The following is a 23,686-nucleotide window of genomic DNA, read 5'->3' on the forward strand; positions in this document are numbered from 1 at the left end:
TGTATTCTCCAGCTTGTTGTACAGACAGTTAGAAATGGCAAAGTTTGGCCAAATCACCGACATGGAAAGCCTAAATGGGCCTTAAGATCACTGTTTGTATTGGTAACCAAATGTTTCACCACATCTGTAGAAAGAAATGTTCTGTTTTAGAGGGAACTTGTCCTTTTATGAGCTTTTTTTTAAGTTTTATTCCATCTTCAGTCACCAGGGGCCTCCTACTTGACCATCTCTGATTTGCTTTAAATACTTTTTATCATAAACTTTGAATATTTAAAATGGCATTTGAACTTTTAAAATGATTTGTCAAGTGCTTTCTGAGATTTTTCATTTTTATTTCCCACTGACCCACTTTCAGCACTTTCTTTTTCACACAGTGAAATTTGGACGACAACGACGTCTCAGAAACCACTGAAGATAAAAGCCTGACATTTTCAGTTCTTTCTCATCGTGTTATTGATTCACAATCTACAATATTCAACAAGTAGATCAAGTAGTCTGTGATTATGGGTGTAAATAAATGAAGCCGTTTTTGAGAACGTATTGACCAACTAACTGCTAATGCAGAAGTCTGCCTGTGATCATTTAATGTCACAATGAGACAAAACAAAACATAGAACACTTCTTATTATGAAATGTTTGATCACAAAAATGATTATAAGGGTTTTTTTCCTCCGATTCTTTCATAACAGTAATATGGGCATATATTTTACATTCCGACCATTTTTGTTCAAACTTATATTCACATTTCAGTGTGCTGAAAGTGGGTCAACAGATTAAATTTTTTTGGATAAATTAAAGCGATACATTTACTTTAATTTCACAGATATATTTACAAATGTCCGTATTTTATGCTGCAACAATTTCAGGCAAAGTACAGATTGTCAGGCAGTAATCGTCATAAAAATTTGATGAACTTTGAGGTGGAATGACGCTCAATATAAAGGAATTGTAGAAATGAGTCTGATGCACGTTTGTTTGGTGTGTCTTCAACTGCAGCTTTACGAACAGATATTATAAATGAAAATGATATGATTTATGATTATTTTTTTTTATGCTGACTGAAAAGCTTATTCAGCCACCAGATTCAGATCATTTGCTTGAAAATGTGGGTTATTTTAGTCATCAGTATTGCCTTTGTGCTTCTGCTCAGAAAACGGATAGAAAAGGTGAATCACACTGAGCTGTGAAATGACGTTTTTATTTTCTGTGTTTACATTTTACAGGTAGTAACGCCATATTTGCTTCAGTCCTCCTGCCGCCTTCAAGTGAGTGTGGGGTTTTATTTTTGTACTTTGTCTCTGAGTGACTTTTTTTAAATCAGTGGTAATTTATTTCAAGGTAGTGTCTACAGATACGTACCCGTAGCCTGTGGCCTACGGATACGGCACTTTCCCTTAACATAAATATTAATGAGCCGTACATAAATATTAATGAGACGGCTGATAAATATTAATGAGACGGCTGATAAATATTAATGAGACGGCTGATAAATATTAATGAGACGGCTGATAAATATTAATGAGACGGCTGATAAATATTAATGAGCCGGCTGATGAACGCGCTTCGTGATTGGCTGGTAATCCCAACGAACATAATTATTAATGAGCCGGCAACGCTGATGAAGGCGCTTCCGTGATTCGAGGTGAATCTGCGGAATGAATGGCGGAACTAACAGCCAGCAAACTACAAGTATTTTTTTACCTTCAAAAGTAGCGACAGACTATTACATATTAACAACCTAAACAAAACCCTGACGTATTTTCTGCGTCTGTCAACACAGACCCTGTCACAGTCACTTTAATGTTAGCGGACTCTGTTGAATGGCTAAGTTACATAACCACAAACAAATCTCACAATATCACAGTAAATCGAGTTTGTGGGTTTTTTTAATTCATGCCGAATTAAAGAGCTGCTCCTCACCATTCACGAGTGTTTGTTTCATATTCGACATCCTTAATTTTATCTTGTAAATTAGCGTCCGAAATTAAATGGGAACATTTGCAATGGAGTTCGTCAGCCGCTTCCACCACTGAACGCGGTAAACTAATTAATAGGAACTGGACTTCAAACAATTTAGACACGGCGTCTAAAAGCGTAAAAACTACTTTGTCTACGTAAAGTGTGAGAGGAGACGGTGTATTTTTGGTTAAATTATACAATGTTCGCCATCAAAGTCATTCATATAAACTGCCTGTAATGTGCAGCAAATAGTAGTTAACCGGCGCCAGCTCTTCAGTGACCTTAACGGGTCCGTACCTCTAGTACAGATGCTACGGGTATGGGTCCGTACCTCTAGCATCAACCTTATTTCAATGTAAAACATGTAATGAGAAACCATTCATAGCGTGTTCTTGACCTTTTATCTGTTGTCTTGTGTTTCCCTCAGGGTTCCAGTCTGTGTCTTGCGGCAGCCTCCACCAGCTGGTAGAGGAGCTGAAGCCGCCTCCTCTGCCGCCTCGAAGGAAAGACGCCATGTCTGAAGCTAAAGTAAGAGTTTCTCAACATTAAACACGATTACAAAACCTAGCCTACATTTTATACGGTCCAGTTGAACAGACGGTACCTGTGGCTGAGTGCAGAAAGTAATACTGCAGCTCAGAGATGACTTTTAAGATGACAACTTGGAATAAAAATGTACTTTAGGAGTGCGTTTTGTTAGTTTAGATGCGTCTACGTAGTTTCAAATCCTTAACTCCTGCATTTTAAACTACCTCGGTTAGAAAGAAGTTTGCTCAAGATGTCCAAGTTTTTAACTCGAACGTGATGTCTGAGGATTCGCTCCTAAAGTGTTTTGACTTTATGTACAAAGACTGACGCCAAGGTTCCCAACTTTTTTTGCTTGTCTGCAATTTTTTTCAATTTATTTGAGATTTTCCAAAGTTAGAAGACACAAAAAATAAGAGAAAGGCCTTTTTAAAAATTCATGCAACTTTCCGTGGTATAAATATAAATTCTTTCATGTCGTTCCCTCTTTATCATCAGGGACATGACTTGAAAATTTGAACTATTTGATCCTGCTATATTGCATGTTTAACATCCTAATTTTTAAAATTTATTAGAGTTAATTAGCAAAATTGACTTTTGTATTATTATAAAACAGTTTAAAGCTTTGTTTTTTTAAAGGTAAAATACAAATAAAGCTATTATTAGTATAATTATTATTATTATAACTAATGCCCTGACCTAGATCACTGGAATTTTAAAGTTCTAGGCATCTTTGTTTTCATGTAGAAGTGCAAAAAGAGCAGCAAATACAGCTACAAGATTTTCTAAAAAGGTGTAAATTTTAACACTTTTGTTGGCCTGAGATCATTCAGCCTCACTGAAGTCTCTGTCTTAGTGTTTCTTTACGAGCTGAACTCCCACAATGCTCTCTGCTTGCTGAACTGCCAGCCTCCTCAGGTTGTTAGAGTATTAAACAGCAAGCGGCTCCACCTGGTGGAAGAACCAGGTACTACAGCTGATCACAATACTTAACCCTCGTGTCGTTCTGCAGGTCAAAACTGACCCATTTTAAAGTTTGAAATTGTGGGAAAAAAAACAATATTTTCACAGTGAAACTTCTGATGTCCACATTTTCAACATTTTTGGGAAATCTTTGAACATTTTTTTGGTGGGAAAAAAGAAATGTTAAAAATGTTTCTTAAGAACATTCAGAAAAAAATCTTTTTTTCTTTTATTTCCTGAATGTTCTTAAGAGAATATTAGACGTTTTACGGATATATATGTAATCATTTTAGATGGTTTTGGAAGATTTTTACTCATTTTTTGAAAATGTTTAGAAAAAAATTATTACCACATTTGGGAATTTTTTTTGAAAATAAAACTTTTAGGAACATTTTTTAAGGAATTATTGGAATTTTATTCCTGAAAGTTTTGCAAATTTTCAGAAATTTGGGGGATTTTTTTCTGAATTTTTTTTTTTTTCAGACAAAGAAGTAATATTTTTTGGTGCCTGTAAATGAGGACAACAGGAGGGTTAAAGTCAAGTCATGTTTTATTTCTAGGCACAATTGAAACAAAAGGAGTTGAACCAAAGTACTGTTCCTCAGTGCCCTGCTGTGTCTCAGCACCGTGTGTGTGTGTTTTGTGAGTGTGTGTGTGAGCGCATGTGTGTATATATCTGGAAGCGGGATATTGTCGGTTATTTTATGCTTTTATTCTCTCTGTTGTTGTATTCTTTTATTTTGTGAAGCACTTTGTGTTGCATTTTAAATGGATGAAAAGTGCTCTATAAATAAAGTTTGATTTGATGTACGTATAGCAGCCCCATAGGACATAAATACAGACAAATCTAAATAAAAACACAACTAAATACAGAAAAATAAAATACAACACAATCTAACATTTGAGTATTTCACAGGAAAATGTGCTGGATTATGAGCAGATGCTAAATACTGAATGACTCAAGACACTTCATTAAGACATTCCTAATTATTATTTTTATTATTATTATGTGTAATAATTCATGTATCTTGTTTTGTCTCAGCTGAGCTCCAAGTCCGACAACCCTCCAGCCATCCCTCCACGGCTGCCTCCTCCGGTTCCCCGGAACCAGCCCCGGTCGCTGGTCCACAACGGCCCGCCCATCGACGGCCCCCTGAGCAGCCCTCCTCCTCCGCCTCCCCGCGACCCCGTCCCCGACACGCCTCCCCCGGTGCCCCAGCGGCCCCCGGAGATCTTCATCAACTACCCCCTGAACCTGCAGCCCTCCCCGGTGGGCCGATACCACTGGGACTTCGGCAGCTCGCCCAGCTCGCCCAACACGCCGCCCAGCACGCCGTCCCCCCGCGTCCCCCGGCGGAGCTGCCAGCTCAGCGCCAGCCAGAACAGCCTCTGCCCCCTGCCGGTCTCCATCACCGCCCCGCCCGTCCCCCCGCGCCACAACTCCAGCCCGCAGCTCCCCAAACTCCCACCAAAGACATACAAAAGGGAGCCGCTGCAGCCGCCGCTACAAGGCCTCTCATTGGTGGAGAATGCCGACAGCAGCCAGTGAGCACGCTCCGTCGTTTTCCTCGCTTCAGACTACGACACAGTTGACTCAAAGCTACTGATCTGAAAGAATAACACTGCTCCACACTCTCTTAACTCCACCCTGTGCATCGTCGCCCCCCGCTGTGCCTCTCAGGGGATCAGTAGCTCCGCCTCCATCCTAAACCCTCTGTGCCAATGAGAAAACCCACACCGGTGTGCCAGCCAACGAACAGCAAGGAGAGTTTGTCGGAGCGGGGGCCTTCTGCTCCTGGTTTAAAAAGTTCTCACCCCTCGCACGCTCAGCTTTACCCCTCACGGTGGGGGTGAACGTGACGGACTTTGTAGCCTCAACCGGTCATGCTTCGTTTCTTTTGGGCATTGACGTCCTCTGGAGTCCTGCTGCAGGATTTTTACGACCTCTCTTCTCCTCTCGTAGCTCCTCGGTGGCGACTGTGAGCAGCAACAGACGTTTCCACCGAGTTTTTTTTGTTTTCCCTACTAACTGAAAGCAAACGGTTGCCAAAGTCTTATTTTATGCAGGGGGATAAGGGATTTCTTTTTTTAAATAAACGAAACAAATGTGACATTTAAAAAGAAACACACAAAGGAGGCGACACTGAATCCCCCCCTCTAGACGTCGTATTCTCACACTGTGACTGTGAAGAGTCAAACTGTCCTGACTGTTTTGTTGTTTCGTTTCGCGACAGCTACAAAACGTTGCCTTTATATTAAAAATAAAATCCAACAGCGGTGACCTCTGACCCCGAGCTCCAGGCGTCTCGGCCCGGATGGGGGGGGGGCGGAAACGAGAGCCGAGAACACTCCATTTGCACATCAACCTTCGGGAAAAGTCAGCAGGAAAGCAAACTCCCCACGATATCAAACAGCACCGGGATCCGGGTGGAAGATAACTGATCCCCTCATGGACGCTCGCTGCTGTCTGACACTGTGCTCCCCGTTCTTCTTCTTCTTCGTTGGTTTTCAAACTTAGCACTGGAAGCACGCGTCCTCCCACCAAAGCTGCTCCTCCCTGCCAGTGACTGCTCCTAAAAACAAACACACACACACAAAAAGAGGAACTTTTTAACCCGGCTTCTTTTCTTTCTCTGCTTAAAACATTTTTGTTTTTGTTTCACTTCGGAACAGACTGAAATAATCCATGCATCATTGCTCAGATGTGCCTTTTTATTTTTGTTTTCTACTTCACAGAAATGACCGAAACGGCGTCTAAAATGCTCAAAAAAAAAAGAAAAGAAAAGAAAAAATAAAGTTGCCTATGTAATGTTTAGAACAAAAGCTATACACTATGAAATTGTACATGTTTGTGGATACTGTGTATATATAACATGTATACACTAACTAAATAATTTGTATAAAGTGACAAGTTTTTTTTCTCCTCCTCTTCCCCCCCTCTTGTTGTATTGTACCCTCCATCCGCATCTGTTCAGTCAAATATTGCCTAATAATCCAATGCTGCTACAGTCGGATAAAAAAACCACAAAAAAACAAAAGAAAAAAACAAGTCGCTGTCACTAACTTACTTACAGACAATCTCCAGTTGAAACACTGGGAGTATTAACTGAGGAAAGCCATTTTTTTCTTCTTCCCTGCCCCCTTTAGGTGTTTTAAAGCAATGAGAGAGTAAAAAAAAACCACACAGTTCAGTATGCCAAGCACTTACTTAGACTTTGTACATCCTACTAATTGCCTTTTCCTCCTTTTCAAAGACTTTTTAAATGCATTAAACAGAGGTTGTGTTCAACGTTTGCAGCTGAATATGTACAGACATATATTCACTTGCAAAGTATTGGGAGTGAAGAATTGGACTCTCTTTTTTTTTTTTCTTTTTTTTTTTTCCTGAGAAACACACTTTGTGCACTTTAGGCTGTACTGTTGAAGAGCCGCAGTTGTTATAGGTCATGTTTGTAAATGCAGTGGTCCTATGCAACTGTTAAACTCACTTTCTTACGTGGATCAGGGCAGAAAAAAAAAGTCTACCGCCTCACTTTTACCCCGCCGCCCGCCTCCTCCCGCTGCCGTTTTTGCTGAAGTTTGTGGCCGACACAAACGCCTGAGGATGTCGCTCTGAAAACACAAACTCCTCGTCTTCGGTTTCGTGACGGCGGCGGCAGGAGATTTTGATCAAACTATAAAAAGGGGGAGTTTATGGAAGCTCTAGTCCGTCTCCCAGATTTCCCAAATGTCAGTATTGGTGGGGTTAATTTTGCCAAGATTTTCTGTTTTTGTTTTTTTTTTTTTGTTTGATATTTTTTATTAAAAGAAACCCTGACAGAATAACAGATTGGTTTTCCTCTCGGTGGCACTGTAACAGCTTGATCCAGCAGTCAGTTTATTCGATGGTTTGTGGCCTTTTAACAGCTTTGTATTAATGGTCTTGATGAGATTAATAAATCACCCAGTCTTATTTTGTACTGAACCACTCATTTCTCTGCTTTATTTCTTTTTGTTTCCCCCCTGTAAATCCAGCTTGTTATGTACAGTTAAAGGCGTTGAGAAGATGGAAGGAAGAGATTTTCTGGCATCAAACGACAACCTACCCGTCGTCTTCTGTCGCCTTTTGAAGCCTGTAGGAGGCGCCACAGTGGCTGCAAAATACAGTAAATGCAATCATCCAGTTTTTTAGTTGATCCCTTTGACTGTAGATAAATATGGACGAATCCTGAGTAACGTCATCCGTAAGTTGTTGGTGTTCCCGTCCTGGTAAGTCCTCACTAATCCAAAAATGAGCAAAAAGTGGATTAATGCCCCCATCATAGGTGCGACATCTGGAATTTTACCTTAATAAAATTTAAACGAGTGAATTAAATAAAAAAAACTAGAAAAGCACTCGGAGAGCGCAGACCTCCGCCAGGCCATCCGTCTGTCCGTCTGTCTGTTAACAGCATAACTCAAAAAGTCATGGACGGATTGTATTGAGTTTCAACAGTTTGTGCAGAAAGCATAACATGCATGTACAATGCAACAGCACAGTGTTTCGCCCGGGATCGTTGCAGCGACCTCTGTCTGTACAATTGAGAGATGGCCGGCGGCCGCCTGGCGGCCATATCTCCATTGTCCTTCGACCTTCAAAACATTCCTGGATCCAGACGGTGATTCGGATCACCTCCAAAATCTAATCGATTCTTACTCGTGCACTTCCGGACATCCTGTAAAAATTTGGTGAAAATCCGTCCATGACTTTTTGAGTTATGCTGTTAACAGACAAACACACACACAGACGGACAGACAAACTCCGGTGATTACATATCCTCCTGGCGGAGGTAAAAATAGCAATAGAAGCAAAAAATGTTCACGTACGAGGTGTTTAGTTCTGCTGTAAAATTGATCATTTTAACAGGAAATAGGATGCCTTTTCAGAGTATTCACACTTCTTCTTGTAAGTTTTCTCCTTTTGTTGTTGTGTCGAGGCCACCAAGACAGCTTTCTGTTCATGACTCCTGTAGTAGAAGTCACAGCTGTCTTGGTGGCCTCCATTGCTAGCTTCTTTCTTGAACAGCAATAAAAGCAGAAACCATCCAAAGGGAGGTGATTATTTTTATGGAAAATGTGTGTGCTACTTACTGAAAACTCCATTTAAACGCAAATTCTTTAACTTGAATATTTCTGTCCATAAAAACTGAATTTGAATCATAATTTGAAATTGAACTCCTAAGATTGAAATTTAATTCAGTTCCATACCTGTTTTTCAAAATAATTTTTCATTTGTAATTAGTGCCACAATTCTGTGTTTTTTTCCTTATTTTTACACTATTTATTACGGTATTAATTCTATAAAATACTTCATTGCTAATTTGTCTTTTATGTTTTTTAAATATGGAAAATCTAAGTTCTTCAAACACCAATTAAATCCTAATAAAACATCTGATTAATGCTGTTTTTCTTACGTGACTTAAAATGAAAACCGCAATTTGAAACAGTGCAGTTAGAAAAGTCTTTTATTTTGGGATGTTCAGATTCATGCCGTCCTTCCTGGTGTCTCGGCTGTTTACGCTGCGTCACAGGTTTTAGATCTATTACAGCCAATATTAAACTAAAACTTAAATATGTGGCAGAAAAATCAGTTAGACATTTTCCTCCCTTAGTTTAACTTGTACCTAAACATAATCCCACACGTAGAAGTCCTCAGTGTTCGTACAAGTTTCAGCTTTAACGTAAAATCAGAAAGCATCAGTTTTGTTCCTTTAACGTCTGTTGTGCCGGGACAGAACTTCTCCTGTTTGGATTTGACTTCAGTCTGTTTTCTGCTGGAGGTCAAACGGTGCTGCAGGGCCCTTCGCTGTCCTCGCTGTCGTCCCATAATCCTGCTGCGTGGTTCACTCTCTGCTGCTGAACGACTCCTGAAGGTCTGAAGACGAGCAGAAGGAGGTGAAATCATTTTATTGATCATTAACAGGTTTGATATCTAACCTCGGAAAGTATTTGATCTATCAGCCAAAGAAGGTTTAAAGCAAATCAGAGATGTTTAAAGAGAAAATAATCCCCCCAGTCTTAGAGTGAAGTCCATTGCTGTTGTGTTTCCAACATCTCACCTCAGATTTTCTCTGCTCGGGTTGAAACTCTGGAAGTTTTGTCTGGTTGGAGCTTGAATCGGTATGAAGCCTTGTCTGTTGTCCTTCTCTGGAGCCGAATCGGCCTGAATAATGTGGACATAAAAAGAAAGTAGATGGAGTTTGTCACAAGAAAACTGGACTCAGTCAGGATGCTGTAGTACAAAAAATCCATGGAAAACATGGCAGTAAGGGTCTATTTCTGATCATTTTCTGGTCCTCACAGACAGATTGAATGTTTTCTTCTATTAAACCCACTATATGTAGGATTTTTATGGGATTAAATCGTCTTACACGGTGCTTTGATGGCATTTTTTAAACCATAAAATGAAAGATGATCCCAGTGAAAATGAGTCAACGTGTAACCGCAACAGTTGACCACTAGGGGGCAACATAATCTACACTGAGCAGCTTTAACCCTTGTGTCGTCCAGCAGGTCAAAATTGACCCGTTTTAAAATTAGAAAATGTGAAAAAAAATATATATATATATATATATATATATATATATATATATACACATTTTCACAGTGAAACTTCTCATGTCCATATTTTTAACATTTATGGGAAATCTTTCAACATTTTTTGGTAAAAGAAATGTTCAAAATGTTTCTTAAGAACATTCACATAAAAATCAACCAAAATCCAGCAAATTTCGCTGGATTTTGGTTGATTTTTATGTGAATGTTCTTAAGAAAATATTTGAACTTTCACTGATATTTTTTGGGGGAAAATTTTTACTAATTTTTCGAAAATATTTACTTGCCAAATTTGAGGGATTTTTAAAAAATAAAACTTTCAAGGAATTTTTACGGAATTTCCTTCCTGAAGGTTTGCAAAATTTTCAGAAATTTGTGGAATTTTCTGCTGAATTTTTTTGGATTTTTTTTCAGACAAGGAAACTGTGTTTTTTGGTGCCCGTAAATGAGGACAACAGGAGGGTTAAAGAGCAGCTTTGACGGAATGAATGTCAGAAAATGAAGCAGAGGCTAGATTATTTTCTATTTGTGCAGCAGAGTTTTGTGTGTGCATCAAAAAACACAAGTTGGCCGTGATGCTGTAGCAGTGAGAGGACAGAAAAGTGGACAGAGTGGAACTTTTTCTTCCTTTAAAATATATATATCTATATATTTTTTTACCTGAGATGGTTAAAACGGGAGGAGATAAATAAGAAACACCTGTGAGCTCAAAAAAAAACTAACAAAGATATTTTTACTGTTTTTTTTTTACAGATTTTTTTTTATTACAATGCATCTCTTGTGTGAATGAAACCTCGCGTACCTGCTTGGACGGGTCGTCCCAGATGGGTCTGAAGGCACTTTTGGGATGGAGAGGAGGAGAACCCTTCCTCACGCTGACCAGCCTCTTCCCGTAGGACCCCACCAGGCAGGGCGTGGGTCCATCCCCGTAGGGCCCGCTGGGGTTCCTGATGGGAGGATGGGGGGTCAGCCTGGGGATCTGCCACCTCAGACACACCGTCCTCTCCCTGGGCGTCTCCGGCTGCTGCTGCTGCTGCTGCTGGCTGTAGGAGGGTTTCAGGAGGACCGGGACCTGGCTGTCCTCCTCGTCCTCCCCGCTCACGCTCTCCACCGTCTCCCTCCTCAGGGTCCCGTCCGGGCTGCAGGAGGTGACAGAGGAGTAGTCGAAGGCCGAGGTGTCGTCGGGGTCGGTGTCTCCATCCTCCAGGCTGTGGTTCTGGTGGGGAACCTTCCCGTTGTTCTGGCTGAAGGTGCCCTGGCCCGAGTCGCTGTTCTCCCCCCATCCGGCGGCGTCGGGGGTGAGGAGGGAGCAGCAGCGTCCGCAGTCATGAGCCGGCTGGTTCTGGACGGTCCGGTCCCTCCTCACCGGGCTGCAGGACCAGCACTCCAGACGCATGGAGTGTCCACCGTCCAGCCCGTTGGAGAGTCCTGGAGGAGGCTGGAGGTCTCTGCTGGGACACGAAGGAAAAGCACTGAACCAGGACACACAGAGGAGGGAAATATTTAAACAATTACACATCATTTATCCAGTAAAATCACATGTTGACTGTAAGAAAAAAGACATAATTATAAACAATAATCACATCAGAAAGCCATATTTTTACAAATAGTTAGTTCTTTTGCACTTTTTAACACTTTTTTCTGTATTTAAATCAGTAAAATTATCATTATTTTTCAGATATTCACCATCATTTGAAAGAAAAATTAAGTATGTTAACGATCAAAAAATTACAAATAATGTTACAATAATTTGTATATAATAATATAACTAACTTATTTTACAAATTTTCCCTGTTTTGTTAAATTCCCAAAAAATCTAAATCAAATTCATATTTTTACAAGTGTAGTGTTTTTTCAATATTTGACCATAAAACTACAAGATCTTTACTGTATTTAAATCAGTAAAACATCTATTTTTTTGCTGCCATTTCTTTTTATTTGTACAAAAGAAGGATATTACAGATTTACAAATCCTCCCTGTTAAATTACACTGACTTACAAAATCTCTGAAAACATTTAACCATAAAATGAAACTATTTTTATTGTATTTCAAATATCACAAATGGAAATTTACTTTCATTTGAAAGAAAGATTTTAAATAAATATTGGGATTACTTTCCTTTTTTTGTAGCTTGTAAAATCACAGTACAAATTATAATATTAATTTACATGTTAATTGTAATTTTACAATATTTGACCATAAAACTACACATTTTTTGTAATTAAATCTGCAAAAGTTAAATTTTTTGGCCAATATTTGCTATTATTTAAAAGAAGAAATATGGCTATAAATGTTCATTTGTTCTTTTATATTTGCCCATAAAATCTCGCCTTTTTTAAAATCTGTTTTTAAGCCAGCTAAAAACACATTTTACATTTTTAACGTATTTTTTCCTGCCTCATGCTGACGCTCACCTCTGAGCTGCGGGGTCGTTCTCGTCTCTGCTCTGCTGGCTTCTCGTGCAGCGGTTTGCAGACGACGTCGCTGCTGCAGCATCAGAGCAGCTGCCGATAAAACAGAGATCATCCATGAATTCACCTCTAAGCTGTAAATTGATCTGCTCTCATCCTGCTCCTGACTCTCTAACCTTTGTCCTTCTCCTTCCTCCCATCGGACGTCTTCCTCCAGGATCACGTGACATCGAGTCAAAACGCTCCTCAGGGCTCGTTCGGTTCCCAGCAGGAGGCTGCAGTCTGGATGTTCTTTACCCGTCCACTGCAGCAGGTTCTGGACGATTCATTTACAACACACTTTAAACTGTTTAATGGAAGATAAAACTGCTGCTTCCCACTCTAAAGGAAGATTTAATGATACTGTTTTTTAATTAAATTACTCTCCAGATTCATAAATCCATAAAAGCACATCTTTTCCAACACTGCTTACAACTTTTCATACTTTTCTATATGCTCGTTTCTTCTTTTTTAAAATTTTTTTGTGTTCTTTCTGACTTTTTAAAGCATATTGAACAGCACTATTTAAGCATTATTAATAACTATTATTAATATTAGATTAAAAGAAGAAAAGTTTGTCAGTAAACTAAAGAACTAGGTCTCTATCTTGAAATAAATCATCAAAATAGCATGAAACTATCTTGTTTTGATGAGAAAATTGTGTTAAAGTGAAATTCTCTAGTTAATTTTGATGTTAGGATGTGCTATGATGTGTCTTCTTTGAAATAATGTGCAGATAAAAGCAGAAATCTAAATAACCTGCATTTGATGTTTAATACAATCACTTTATTGCATTTAAATCAACAAAAAAATCTAATTATTTTACAGATATTTGCTCTGCTCTTATTTACATTTAGGATTGAAAAACATATCAGTCATGTTTAACTTTTCTCCCCTTAAATAAACAGATAATATCTACTAAAATCACACTAATTTACTGAAAATCTACATGTCAACCTTTTAAAAAAAAACAGGACAAAACTGTAAATATTGTCCACATCAACAGCGCAATTGAAGTATTTTTTAGAATTATTATTAATATTAAATAAAAAGAAGAAAAGTTTGCCATTAAAACTAAATAATTAGGTCTTTCTCTGGTAATAAATGATCAAAATTGCACCAAACTATCTTGTTTTAATGTGAAAATTGTGTTTGAGTGAAACTGATTTGATGTTCTTGATTGAGACTTTCTTTTAAATAGTGTGCAGATAAAGACAATAATTTAAAGTGAATCAATAAATAACCTGTATTTGATGTTTAATATGTCCAAAGTGTCCTTGGAGCTGCTGCTGCTGACTCACCTGGATGTGACTCAGGTAGCCGTGGATTCGAGCGACTGGCGCCAGCAGCAACGACAGCAGTTTCATTTCCTCCCTCTCCATCTGGCCGCTCTGTAAAAACCGAGACAGGAAGCATCTGTTGGCGGATCTGATCTTTTAGGTGCGTTAAACCTGATCGAACGCCGCATCACCTGCATTTTGTGGCTTTTCTCCGGTTGGTTCAGTCTGGCGAACTCCAGCGAAAGGAACGTGGCCAGAGTGGTGGTGTATCCGAGGTACATGTCCGAAAAAGCTGTCTGGACAACGCAAATCGGAGCTAATGTGAGCGTTATGTCATTTACTGTTCAGCTTAAAGCACCTAAATCCTAAAATCTTACGTCGTTTTGTCCGATTAGCTGCACCAGGATGTCCCCGACCAGAGACTTCCAGTGTTCGGCGGATAAACGTTCCTGCAGAGTGTTTCTGAACAGCAGGTGTCGCTGTAGAAGCTGCTCCACGAACTTCACATACGTCTGACTGGATCACAAAGAAAAAACACGATCTTTAACCACAATGACTCCCCGTAGCAACCAGTAATGTAATAACAGCCAATAATGTAATACATTTGGGCGTTTTAAGTGTAATAAAGCCGACAAGAAAAGCACTCAGAGGGCAGTCCTCCTCCAAGGCCGCTCAGTCGTCGTATCATTTCCGACGGATGAAATCTTGGGAAAAATTTGTGACAGAAATCAAGGTGATATAGAATGTGCTCATTTAATATAGATGTACCCACAAAAAGAATGACCTTGCGCTGAGCACAGGCGTGTGTTATGCATGTGTACGTTATGTACGGATACCAAATCGTGTGACCTAAATATGTTTTAGAAGTATTATAATGTCGTCCTGTGGGTCAAATTGGCCTGTTTTAAAGTTTTAAAAATGTGGAGGGAAAAATATTTTCACAGTGAAAGCTTCCACATTTTCACATATTTTTAGGAAATTTTTTAACATTTTTTTGGTGGGAAAAAACAAATAAAACAAAGATATTTAAGAACATTCCGAAAAAAATCAACCAAAATCCAGTGAATTTCACTGTCAAATTTGGAGATTTTTTATTTAAAAAAATAAAAATTTTGAGGGAAACTTATCAGGAATTTTCTTCCTGAAGATTTAGCAAATTTTTACAAATTTGGGGAATTTTTTTCTGAAATTTTGGACTTTTTTTAGATAAGGCAACAACATTTTTTTGGTAAGGACAACACGAGGGTTAAATGGCCACATTCTATGGTGCCGTGATTCCTGCCATGAATTTTTTCAAGATTTCATCAGTCGGAAATGACGCAACGACTGAGCAGCCTTGGAGGAGGACTGCCCTCTCTGAGTGCTTTTCTTGTTATGTTTGTAAGAGTCAATTTGAGAATTATTTGTTGTACAAAATCTTTATTCAGAATATTGTGTATTTGCTTAGATATGTAAATTCATAATTCCATGTCAGTGGCTCTGTTGGATGTTACACGGTCAAGAATTTCCCACATTTTTTTCACTTTTTTCAAACATTTCTCAAGGAGAAACGATTCAGTCGTCACTTAAAGCTGTACTTTAATAACTGGGCCTGCACTAGAATGGCACACAACTCAAAAAGCTGAAGAGTATTTTGCACATATTGAACTAAGGGGAAAACATCAACCTAAAATTGACATTACCGGTACTTCTTCCAGTCAATGTCCTTAACTTTATACATTACTGAGAAGAATCCGGGCTTGTAACTGTTTTATGTGTAAACTTAGACACTGTTGGTCCAGCAGCTTTGCAGAGCTTCATCATAGTCATGGAATAGTCTTCTTCTGTCTAGTTCTAGATTCTCCGCAAGTGCTTCTCTTTTATTTAAGAGAAGAAATGCAGTCCTGTTAATCCATTATTAGATTATTGGCTGCAGTTATTACATTTTCAAAGGATTTTTTTTAAATGCTAGACCATTAAGGTAATAACCAACTAGCCTAGCTTAGCTAGACTGTATTCCCGTTATAAGGGATATACGGGAATACGGTCTAGCCCTCCTCCATTGACACATTTTGACAGGTTTTCAAGCTCCGAGCAGATCAGACCGAACCAATCAGAGCACCAGAGGCGGGAGTTAACGATGCGTCATCTTCAGGGTCGAGTTGGCGACCGCAACAGAGCGAGGTTTCTCTCGTGCGCTTTCCTCTGTTTTGCACGGGCTGAATTTGTCCTTTAAACCTCAACAAGAAGCAGCTCTTAAAGCTTTTCTTTTTAAAAAGGACGTATTTTTAATTCCGGCAGGCTGTACGATAGAATGCATAATGCTGCCCTCCACTGTTGAAAGGGAGAGCTTAGATTTTCCTCAGGATCCCTGTACGGCGAAGGAAGCTGTTAAAACTACAAAACATCATGGCGGAAAGGCAATTGTTAGGTCGCTTAGTGACTGAGTCACACATGTGTTACTGATTGGCTCTCTCCAATTCAAGCTGTGATCGGTAGTCCCGCCTCTGGGCTAGATTTGGTTCAATGGAGCAGTTCCAGACTGACTTTATGTGTATTTGTAATACACAATATAAAGGCTGTCTGGTCCCCAGGCAAATAACCAACCAACAACGTAGTAAGTTCTTGGCTTTATTGCGTTTAAAATGGCCAAGGTTATCACGTTATTGGTTGCTGCACTCCTTTTTGTGAGCTGTTATAATCTCTCCTGCATTATAAATAAACTCACTACGGCTCCACGGTCATCTGGTGAGCTGGAGGCGTCTTGTATTTGTCGTACAGTTGGTTTAAAGTCGACACGTATTCCCACTCAGAGTGTAGAAGCTGCATCGCCACCTGGTGTCGAGCATCTGGAGAATCAAACACATGAAGCTACATTTAACCTGCGTGGGTTAAATTTGACCCGTTCTGACATTTGACAGCAGTAAAAAATATCCTAAGTGTCGCTCTTTTAACCTGAAATTTGGTGACTTTTCCTAAGATTACCCAAAATTGCACAAAAATGAAAATCGGTAAAATTTTATACTTTCTTATTTTGTGAAGTTAAAAGTGAACTAAGAGAGAAAGATTGAACTCTCAGGAGATGTTTGGAGGACGTTGTCGGATTATGTCGCGCTCCAAAATGTTTTCAAGATGTGATCGAGACATGAGGAGAAAAAATGTTTTCACAGAATGCTCCTTTAATGCGACATATTAACAAAAGGTGGAGCATTTTCTGATGTTTTGTTGATGTTTTTCTGTAAAACATTCCCACAATATTACATGAAAACAAAGGCAGAAAACAGCATGATGAAATAAACTGCTAGTTCTTACTTTCATGCTGCAAAATATGAAACATTTCAGCTTTTTAAAATTATTTATTTAGCCTTTATTTACAATATCAAAGCCTCATTTAACTGTAGCTGAGCCAGAAAACAAAACAAGGCACACAAATAAGTCAACAGACAATAAAAATACTAAAAGGCCATAAAGCGAAACTAATAAAAACCTGAATGTGGATATTTAGAATGTAAAAATAAATAAATAGATAAAATCAAGAGCAGCAAGAAGTAAAATAAAGAGCCTTAACTGCCCAAATATTAAAAATAAGTTGATTTAAGGACTAAGATTTTAAATTGTTCTGCAGGTTGCAGGTGCAAAGTAAATAAAAACGGATTTTCCGAAGTCGGTAAAACAGCCGGGAAACAAATGCGGATCAAAAAAGACAGAACATTCTAAATTAATAAAATCAGGTGTCTTTCAAGCCTTACAGATGAGATTGATCATTATAACCAGCAGTAAATCCTGTGTCCGGGGGCTTCAGAGTTGATTTTTAAGCATGAAAATGGGAGAAATCAGCTTTAAATGCATGCAAAACCCCAAACTATCTGCATATTAATGTGTGTGTTGTGTATCTGACCTGTTCCTTCGCTCAGTCCAGCCTTGAGGCCCTGCAGGAAGCAGTGGAGGAGCAGTTTTCCTCTGGACAGACCGGCTGGTGGAGCAGACGAACAGTCGCAGCGACTCCGTCCGCCGGCCGGCTCTGCTGGATCGACGCTGCACAACAGACGGCAACAAGTCTGTCTGCAGGTTCGACACGTTTCTCTGACAGACTGCAGCTCTGCCTACTGTGTTATTACCACCTGCTAACCAGATACAGTCACCCTGTTTGTGAGGAATACTCTTAGTAGTTGTGATTTATGAACCAACAACAGCTCTCAGACATTATGAGCACTCAGGGTGAGTTTAATCAGTGGCTGCATGTCAGTCGAATGGTCATGAAAATAATCAGAAAATATTACGAAATATACAGTTTCCTCCCAAAACATGTTAAAAGTAGAGTTTTAATTGTAATGCTATTTACAGTCAAGCCCGAAATCCATCATACCCCAAGCAAATTTTGGCTTAACCCCCCTGTTGTCTTCATTTAGGGGCAATAGAAAAGTATTGCTTCCTTGTCTGAAAAAGTCCAAAAATTCAGCAAAAGAAAATTTTTTAAAAATTGGAAATTTTGCAAACCTTCAGGAAGAAAATTCCAGTAATTCCTTAAAAGTTTCCCTTACAAATTTATTTTAAAAAATCCCCCATATTTGGCAAGAAAATTCTTGTAAATATTTTTTAAAAATGAGTAAAAATCTTCAAAAAAAGAATAAAAATATCTAAAATGATTACATATATATCGGTAAAACTATTAATATTTTCTTTAAGAACATTCACATAAAAATCAACCAAAATCCAGCGAATTTCGCTGGATTTTGGTTGATTTTTATGTGAATGTTCTTAAGAAACATTTTAAACATTTCTTTTTTTCCCCCACCAAAAAATTTTCAAAAATTTCCCAAAAATGTTGAAAATGTGGACATCAGAAATTTTATATAAAACGGCTGATGTTTAATGGAATATCTCCATAGGGGTACAGAGGAACATTTCCAGCAACCATCACTCCTGTGTTCTAATGCTACATTGTGTTAGCTAACGGTGTTGAAAGGCTCATTGATGATTAGAAAACCCTTGTGCAGTTATGCTAGCACATGAATAAAGGTGTGAGTTTTCATGGAAAACATGAAATTCTCTGGTTATGTTCTTCTAAAACAGTATCGGCTCTGTAGCTCATTTGTGTGTTTCTACCTCTGTTTAGCTGTGGAGCTCTTTCCTTCCTGCTGAGGTCTTTTGCTGTACAGCTGAACCACCTGACATCTCATCACACCCAGTTCCTCCTGCAGGATCACACAGGAAAGTTCACTTTATCATCTAAAACGTCATCATTTTGCGCTAAAACTTCAGCTGTAAGTAGCTTTTCAGTCTCACCTTCAGCGATTCGACCAGAGCCTCCAGACGCAGAGCTTTCTTCTGGCAGCTCCTCCGGTTCTCCTCCAGCTCCTCCCTCAGGTAGGTGTCTCCATGTTGGATCTGACTGAGCTCCAGCAGAGCGCTGGTGAAGCCCGTCTTCAGCTCCGACACCATGCACTGCAGCTGGAGGAAGTCAAAATGAGAACATCAGAAGGTGAGAGCAGCATCAGATGTCTGTCTAAACTGTTTCTCGGTCACCAGCAGGGTTTTTTCACTATCTGCTGCTAATTTATTATTTTTTTAAACAAATATTTAACCTTTACATGCTGTTTAAATATTGGAATTCCCTCATAGTAAATGTAGATACCAAATTTTAAACTCCAGATCTATTTAGAATGTCTAAGATGTAAATAGATGTGGAGTTTTAAAGTTTGTACGTTGGTAAATTCTCATATTTTTCATGTGATGTTTGGTTCACTTTGATGGCAGCTTCAGTAAAAGACAACCAAACTTCCATTTTTGGTTCCTGAAATTGTCCCACCTCTCATCAAACTCTGTTATCAGGTTTTATAGAAGAATTTCAGGGTAAATTCTTGTTCATATATCACATTACTGGAACATTTTTCTGTTAGACGCCTTGAGAATCCTCCAAGCATCCCATCAATGTTCAGTCTTAGTTACCGGTAACTTTTTAAAAAAATCTTTACTGTATTTAACCCTTGCACGCTGTTCATATTTTATGCCTTCACAGTTCTCACAACACTTTCTGACATCATCTACGTCTTCTAATAAAGTTTCAGTCATATTTAGCATTTCACACAATGTTATTTTAAGGATTAAAGTTAAGTTAAAATGAATTAAAGATGTAAAAAAAATGTTTTTAGCTGACTTAAATACAGTAAAAATAAATGTGTCATTTTATGGTCAAATGTAAAAGAACAAATTAACATTAAAACTCATAGTTTTTCTTTCAAACAATTGCAAATATCAATAAATAATTGCTGATTTAAATACAAAAAATATGTAGCTTTATGACCAAACATTGTAAATTTAGGCTTAACATGTAAATTAATATTTAATTAATATTTAACCACGCCTGACGTACACAGCGGGGTTACTGCATTCGCTTCGGTATGGCTGGCTGGCTGGGTAAGTATGTATGTATGTATGTATGTGTATGTCCGTTCAGATATCTCTGCAAGTGCTGAAGTCAGGATAATCAAACTTGGCTCTGAAGATCAGTCTAAGGTCCCCTGCTCAGTAGTGGAGTTAGAGGTCAGCAGATCAAGTAGGAAGAGATATACGTACAATGATCAAAATTGATACAGAGTATCATGCATGGCCGTGGTTCTGCCCTCTACTGGGACTCGTCTATTTATATTATAGTTCCCTCCTTATCAGTGTCTATACCAACTTATAAACTCCAGATCTATTTAGAATGTCTAAATAGTCTGTCACATTAATAGATGTAGGATTAACATCTTCTATCATGTGGCATCATGCCATATTTTACATAAAAGCCACAGTGATTTAAACATATTCTATTGAATTTGAAAATGTCATGAACATTTTAGAACTGTTGGAATTTCTAATATACCCATTTTTTTTTTTACCAGTGCATCTATGAAACGCTGTTGCCACTGCTTTATCACAAGAAAATGCTAAAGAATAAAATGCTTATTATAAATTAAGTTCTGCATCCAAAGCAGTGGTAGGAAACTTTAGGTGTGTGGAGAAGGGCTGTAATCACTGATGGATCTAAACTCCACCTCAATAGGTACGGGTCAAATGTGACCCAGAACAGCCTCAGTGTACAAACATTTGTAGCACCTGTACAAAAGCATAACACTGTAAAATTAAAAGTAAAAGTATTTTGGGCCACTTTCAGAAGAATCATGAGATTTCAGGCTAGAAGAATGACATGTAGGGTATATTTACTGCTGTAAAGTGTCAAATTTGACCTGAATCTACGTGTTAAAGCTCAGAATGTGAAGCAAACTGTCTCTTTAAAGCCAACAGAACCTGGCTGGCTGCTGAGGGACGATGCAGAATACCTTGGAGATTTCATTGACGAGCTCGGCCTCCTGAGGCTTCATGACCTGTGCAGAGAGCGACACAAACAAGCCTGTTTGCAAACAGCGATTAATGTGCACAAACTGTGCAGCCCATCTGATCTCTGCTTTTTCCAGCAGTCACACGGGGGAAGCTGAGAGACTGAAAGCAGAGTGGTGGCTTTGAGTCTGTGTAGAGAAAATACAATCCATCTTCCAAATGTCCATTAAATATTGAAGCAAATCTTTACCGTCCGCCTAAACAAATTCTCTATAAGAAACAGGCATTAACATAACAACAAATATGCTAATTCCATCATCAGTTATCCTCCTTAAACGTGCATTAAAGCCTCTATGTTCACCAGAGGAGTTAGAATAACATTTAGAACCTGATTTTCAGACTTTGGAGCCTGTTTGTTTGTGGTACCTGCTCAGATGTTGCTCCTGCCAGCAGCCCCTCTGCTAAGGAAGTAGCAGCCAGCCAAAGAGCTCAGCCCTGCAGGGGAAACGGCTGCAGGAGCCAAGATCCCTCCTTATAAGTCTGCTGACAGAAGGACAGGCAGGGATCAGCAAAAAAAACGAAAGGAAAATGCAACCTGCAAAAGCTTCATGTTTCAATTTCCACATTAAAACCAGAGAAGATCACTTTTATTGAGAATAATTAAGGCTTTGCTGAGTTTATTCAATTTAAAGGAATCAAAATATGCAAAGAAAATCATTTTTAATGCAGATTGCAAGACTGTGATTTACATTTTTGCTGCTTAAAAACCTCAGATAGTATTGTAATGCAGAAATATCATGTCAGTGATGCCCGAATATCCAACAAGCATCCAAAAAACAGAAGAAACAGACTGACTGTGGAAGCAAATGAAGCAAAACAAACTCACCTTAGTGAAAGCTCTGCAATAATAACCCTCCAGACATTTGAAAAGGTGCAAAAAATCCCTGAAATCCTTCAAATCGGTCCCTCTCTGTGTTGTTTTGAGTCATTTCAGGGACTGAAGGCTCGTGTTGAGCTGTGTGCTGCTCTGTGTGGACAGCAGATGTCCTGCATGACGCTCTGTGAGCAGCTCTCTGATCTGCTGAGGGAAGCCAGGCAGAGAGGGAAGCATGCAAACGCCTGTAAGGAAGCACTGCTGCATTTTAAATGGATTGATTTTGCAGCTTTGACCCTGTTTTCTTTGATTTTAAGTTATGTTTCTTTTATTGTCTTTATTTTGTTTACAGACCATCTAAATGTTGCTCATAAAGAGTTTTTTTCTTAATATAGAAAAGAAACAAGATATTGCTTAACCTGTTTTCCTATTAAATAAAGCATTAATGTTATAAAATTTAAGAAAAAATAAGGATGAAATGTAGTAGTATAAAATGAATAAAAATCGTTTTAGGGAGATTTTGTATACATTACAATACCTTTGAGTATCTAATTTAATGATTGTGATATAATGAAATTAAAGATATTCCGTAGTACATCGCATAATACATAATGAAATATAGGCAGCTTAATAAAAATATGAATACTCAAAAAAATTTACACATCTATATAGTAGCCTGTATAATGTTGGGTATATGTTTTTAGTGCACTTTAATACCACTATTGTTTGAATTTAAAACAGGCTCCTACCGGTTGACATTTTAATCCGATAATTCAACATGTAACAGCTGATTAAATACACCGTTTTTAAAGTCAAGCTTCAGTAAAAAAGATAATTATTCCCAGTGGAGTCATCATTTAAATATTTTAGGGGGACTTCAGCCCCCCGGAATATTCTTTAGCCCCCCTAAATAGTTTTATATTCATTTATTTGATTTTTTTTTTTACAAAAAAGTGCTGACAAATCCAACATAATGTGGCCAGAATATGAATTTAAATAAATAATCACATAACCAGTCGTTATTAACTTAAATATGATAATAAATCTTAGTTTCCCTTCACTTCATAGTGGAAGCTAGAGTCCAACCCAGTGCGTTGTTATCTAGTCCATTCCACTTGTTCATCCAGACCACGCCCACATCACTGAAATCCAGTCCACGTTTTCCCTCCAACCAAGGTTGCTCTCAGTACTTGCAGCATGTGTTTACGGGGAGCAGCATTAAGAGAAAAACGTGAACAAGAATGGATATACGTAATGTTTTGAGGAGAGTAAGTATTCATCACTGCTGATAGTAACAATACGTTAGCTCCAGCCCCCCAGCTAACAGCAGAAAGGCCCATGTAATTAATGAACCAAATGCTTCCTGTTTGACAAATAAAAACCTGGCTTGTTCACTCTGTGGGAGAGAGTCGCCTGGACAGGAGACTGGGGCTGGCTCGAATAGTGGTTTCTGGCCTCCGAATATTCGAGCCCTATTAAAGACGAATATCTGGATATTAGTTACGCCCCGTAACGTCCGACCGGTGGGGGATGGGGGGGCGGCGGGGGAGACGGTCCGAACATGCGGATCCGTTCGTGTGGTTCGTGCGGCGGCGCGGCAGCGGCGGCGGAAACGGCCCGAATAGTCGGATCCGTTCGTCTGGTCTCCCGGGTCCACATTTTGCCCTCGTTTAGTCTTTAGTTAAACTGAAGAATTCCCAAACACCGGTCTTCAGCATCTTGTCTTGTGTTTATGCAACGAAGTGAAGCGTGGCTTCAGAGG

The 23,686-nt window shown here is 38.9% G+C and overlaps 2 protein-coding genes across 5 annotated transcripts in view; one reads left to right on the plus strand and one right to left on the minus strand.

The window, feature by feature from the left end:
- The window catches only part of sos2 (son of sevenless homolog 2 (Drosophila)), a 51,197-nt gene extending 43,786 nt beyond the window's left edge, over window positions 1-7,411 (plus strand). The window contains exons 21-23 of the mRNA XM_022197123.2: window positions 1,224-1,265; window positions 2,387-2,487; window positions 4,490-7,411. Of these exons, the coding sequence (XP_022052815.1) occupies window positions 1,224-1,265; window positions 2,387-2,487; window positions 4,490-4,996 (650 nt within the window). The 3' untranslated portion in view covers window positions 4,997-7,411. The remainder of the gene's footprint in view (window positions 1-1,223; window positions 1,266-2,386; window positions 2,488-4,489) is intronic.
- Window positions 7,412-8,912: 1,501 nt separating this feature from the next.
- Window positions 8,913-22,139, minus strand: LOC110953230 (rho guanine nucleotide exchange factor 33). 4 transcript variants are annotated; one of them, XM_022197121.2, is made up of 15 exons: window positions 21,937-22,139; window positions 21,477-21,590; window positions 21,053-21,097; window positions 19,017-19,181; window positions 18,837-18,925; window positions 17,629-17,765; window positions 16,459-16,579; window positions 14,129-14,267; window positions 13,943-14,047; window positions 13,773-13,862; window positions 12,609-12,748; window positions 12,436-12,525; window positions 10,823-11,471; window positions 9,525-9,628; window positions 8,913-9,340 (listed from the first exon to the last, which is right to left on the minus strand). In XM_022197121.2, the coding sequence occupies exons 3-15, from the start codon at window positions 21,092-21,094 to the stop codon at window positions 9,247-9,249; spliced, it is 1,965 nt and encodes a 654-aa protein (XP_022052813.2). In that variant the 5' UTR covers window positions 21,095-21,097; window positions 21,477-21,590; window positions 21,937-22,139; the 3' UTR covers window positions 8,913-9,246. The 4 variants fall into 4 exon arrangements, with proteins under 4 accessions (XP_022052813.2, XP_022052811.2, XP_022052812.2 ...); XM_022197119.2 differs by having other exon boundaries at window positions 10,823-11,492; XM_022197120.2 differs by having other exon boundaries at window positions 10,823-11,492; window positions 21,477-21,593.
- Between the last annotated feature and the right edge of the window lie 1,547 nt (window positions 22,140-23,686).

Source organism: Acanthochromis polyacanthus, chromosome 1 (genome assembly GCF_021347895.1).
Source record: "Acanthochromis polyacanthus isolate Apoly-LR-REF ecotype Palm Island chromosome 1, KAUST_Apoly_ChrSc, whole genome shotgun sequence".
NCBI lineage: Eukaryota > Metazoa > Chordata > Actinopteri > Pomacentridae > Acanthochromis > Acanthochromis polyacanthus.

Excerpts from the sequence above, each read along its gene's own strand:
- LOC110953230 (XM_022197119.2), bottom strand. The coding sequence starts at position 21,094 with ATGAAGCCTCAGGAGGCCGAGCTCGTCAATGAAATCTCCAAG. Across the intron at positions 12,526-12,608 it reads GAGGAAGGAGAAGGACAAAG|CTGCTCTGATGCTGCAGCAG; the intron begins GTTAGAGAGTCA and ends TTTTATCGGCAG. Across the intron at positions 9,629-10,822 it reads GGGACGACCCGTCCAAGCAG|GCCGATTCGGCTCCAGAGAA; the intron begins GTACGCGAGGTT and ends CACATTATTCAG.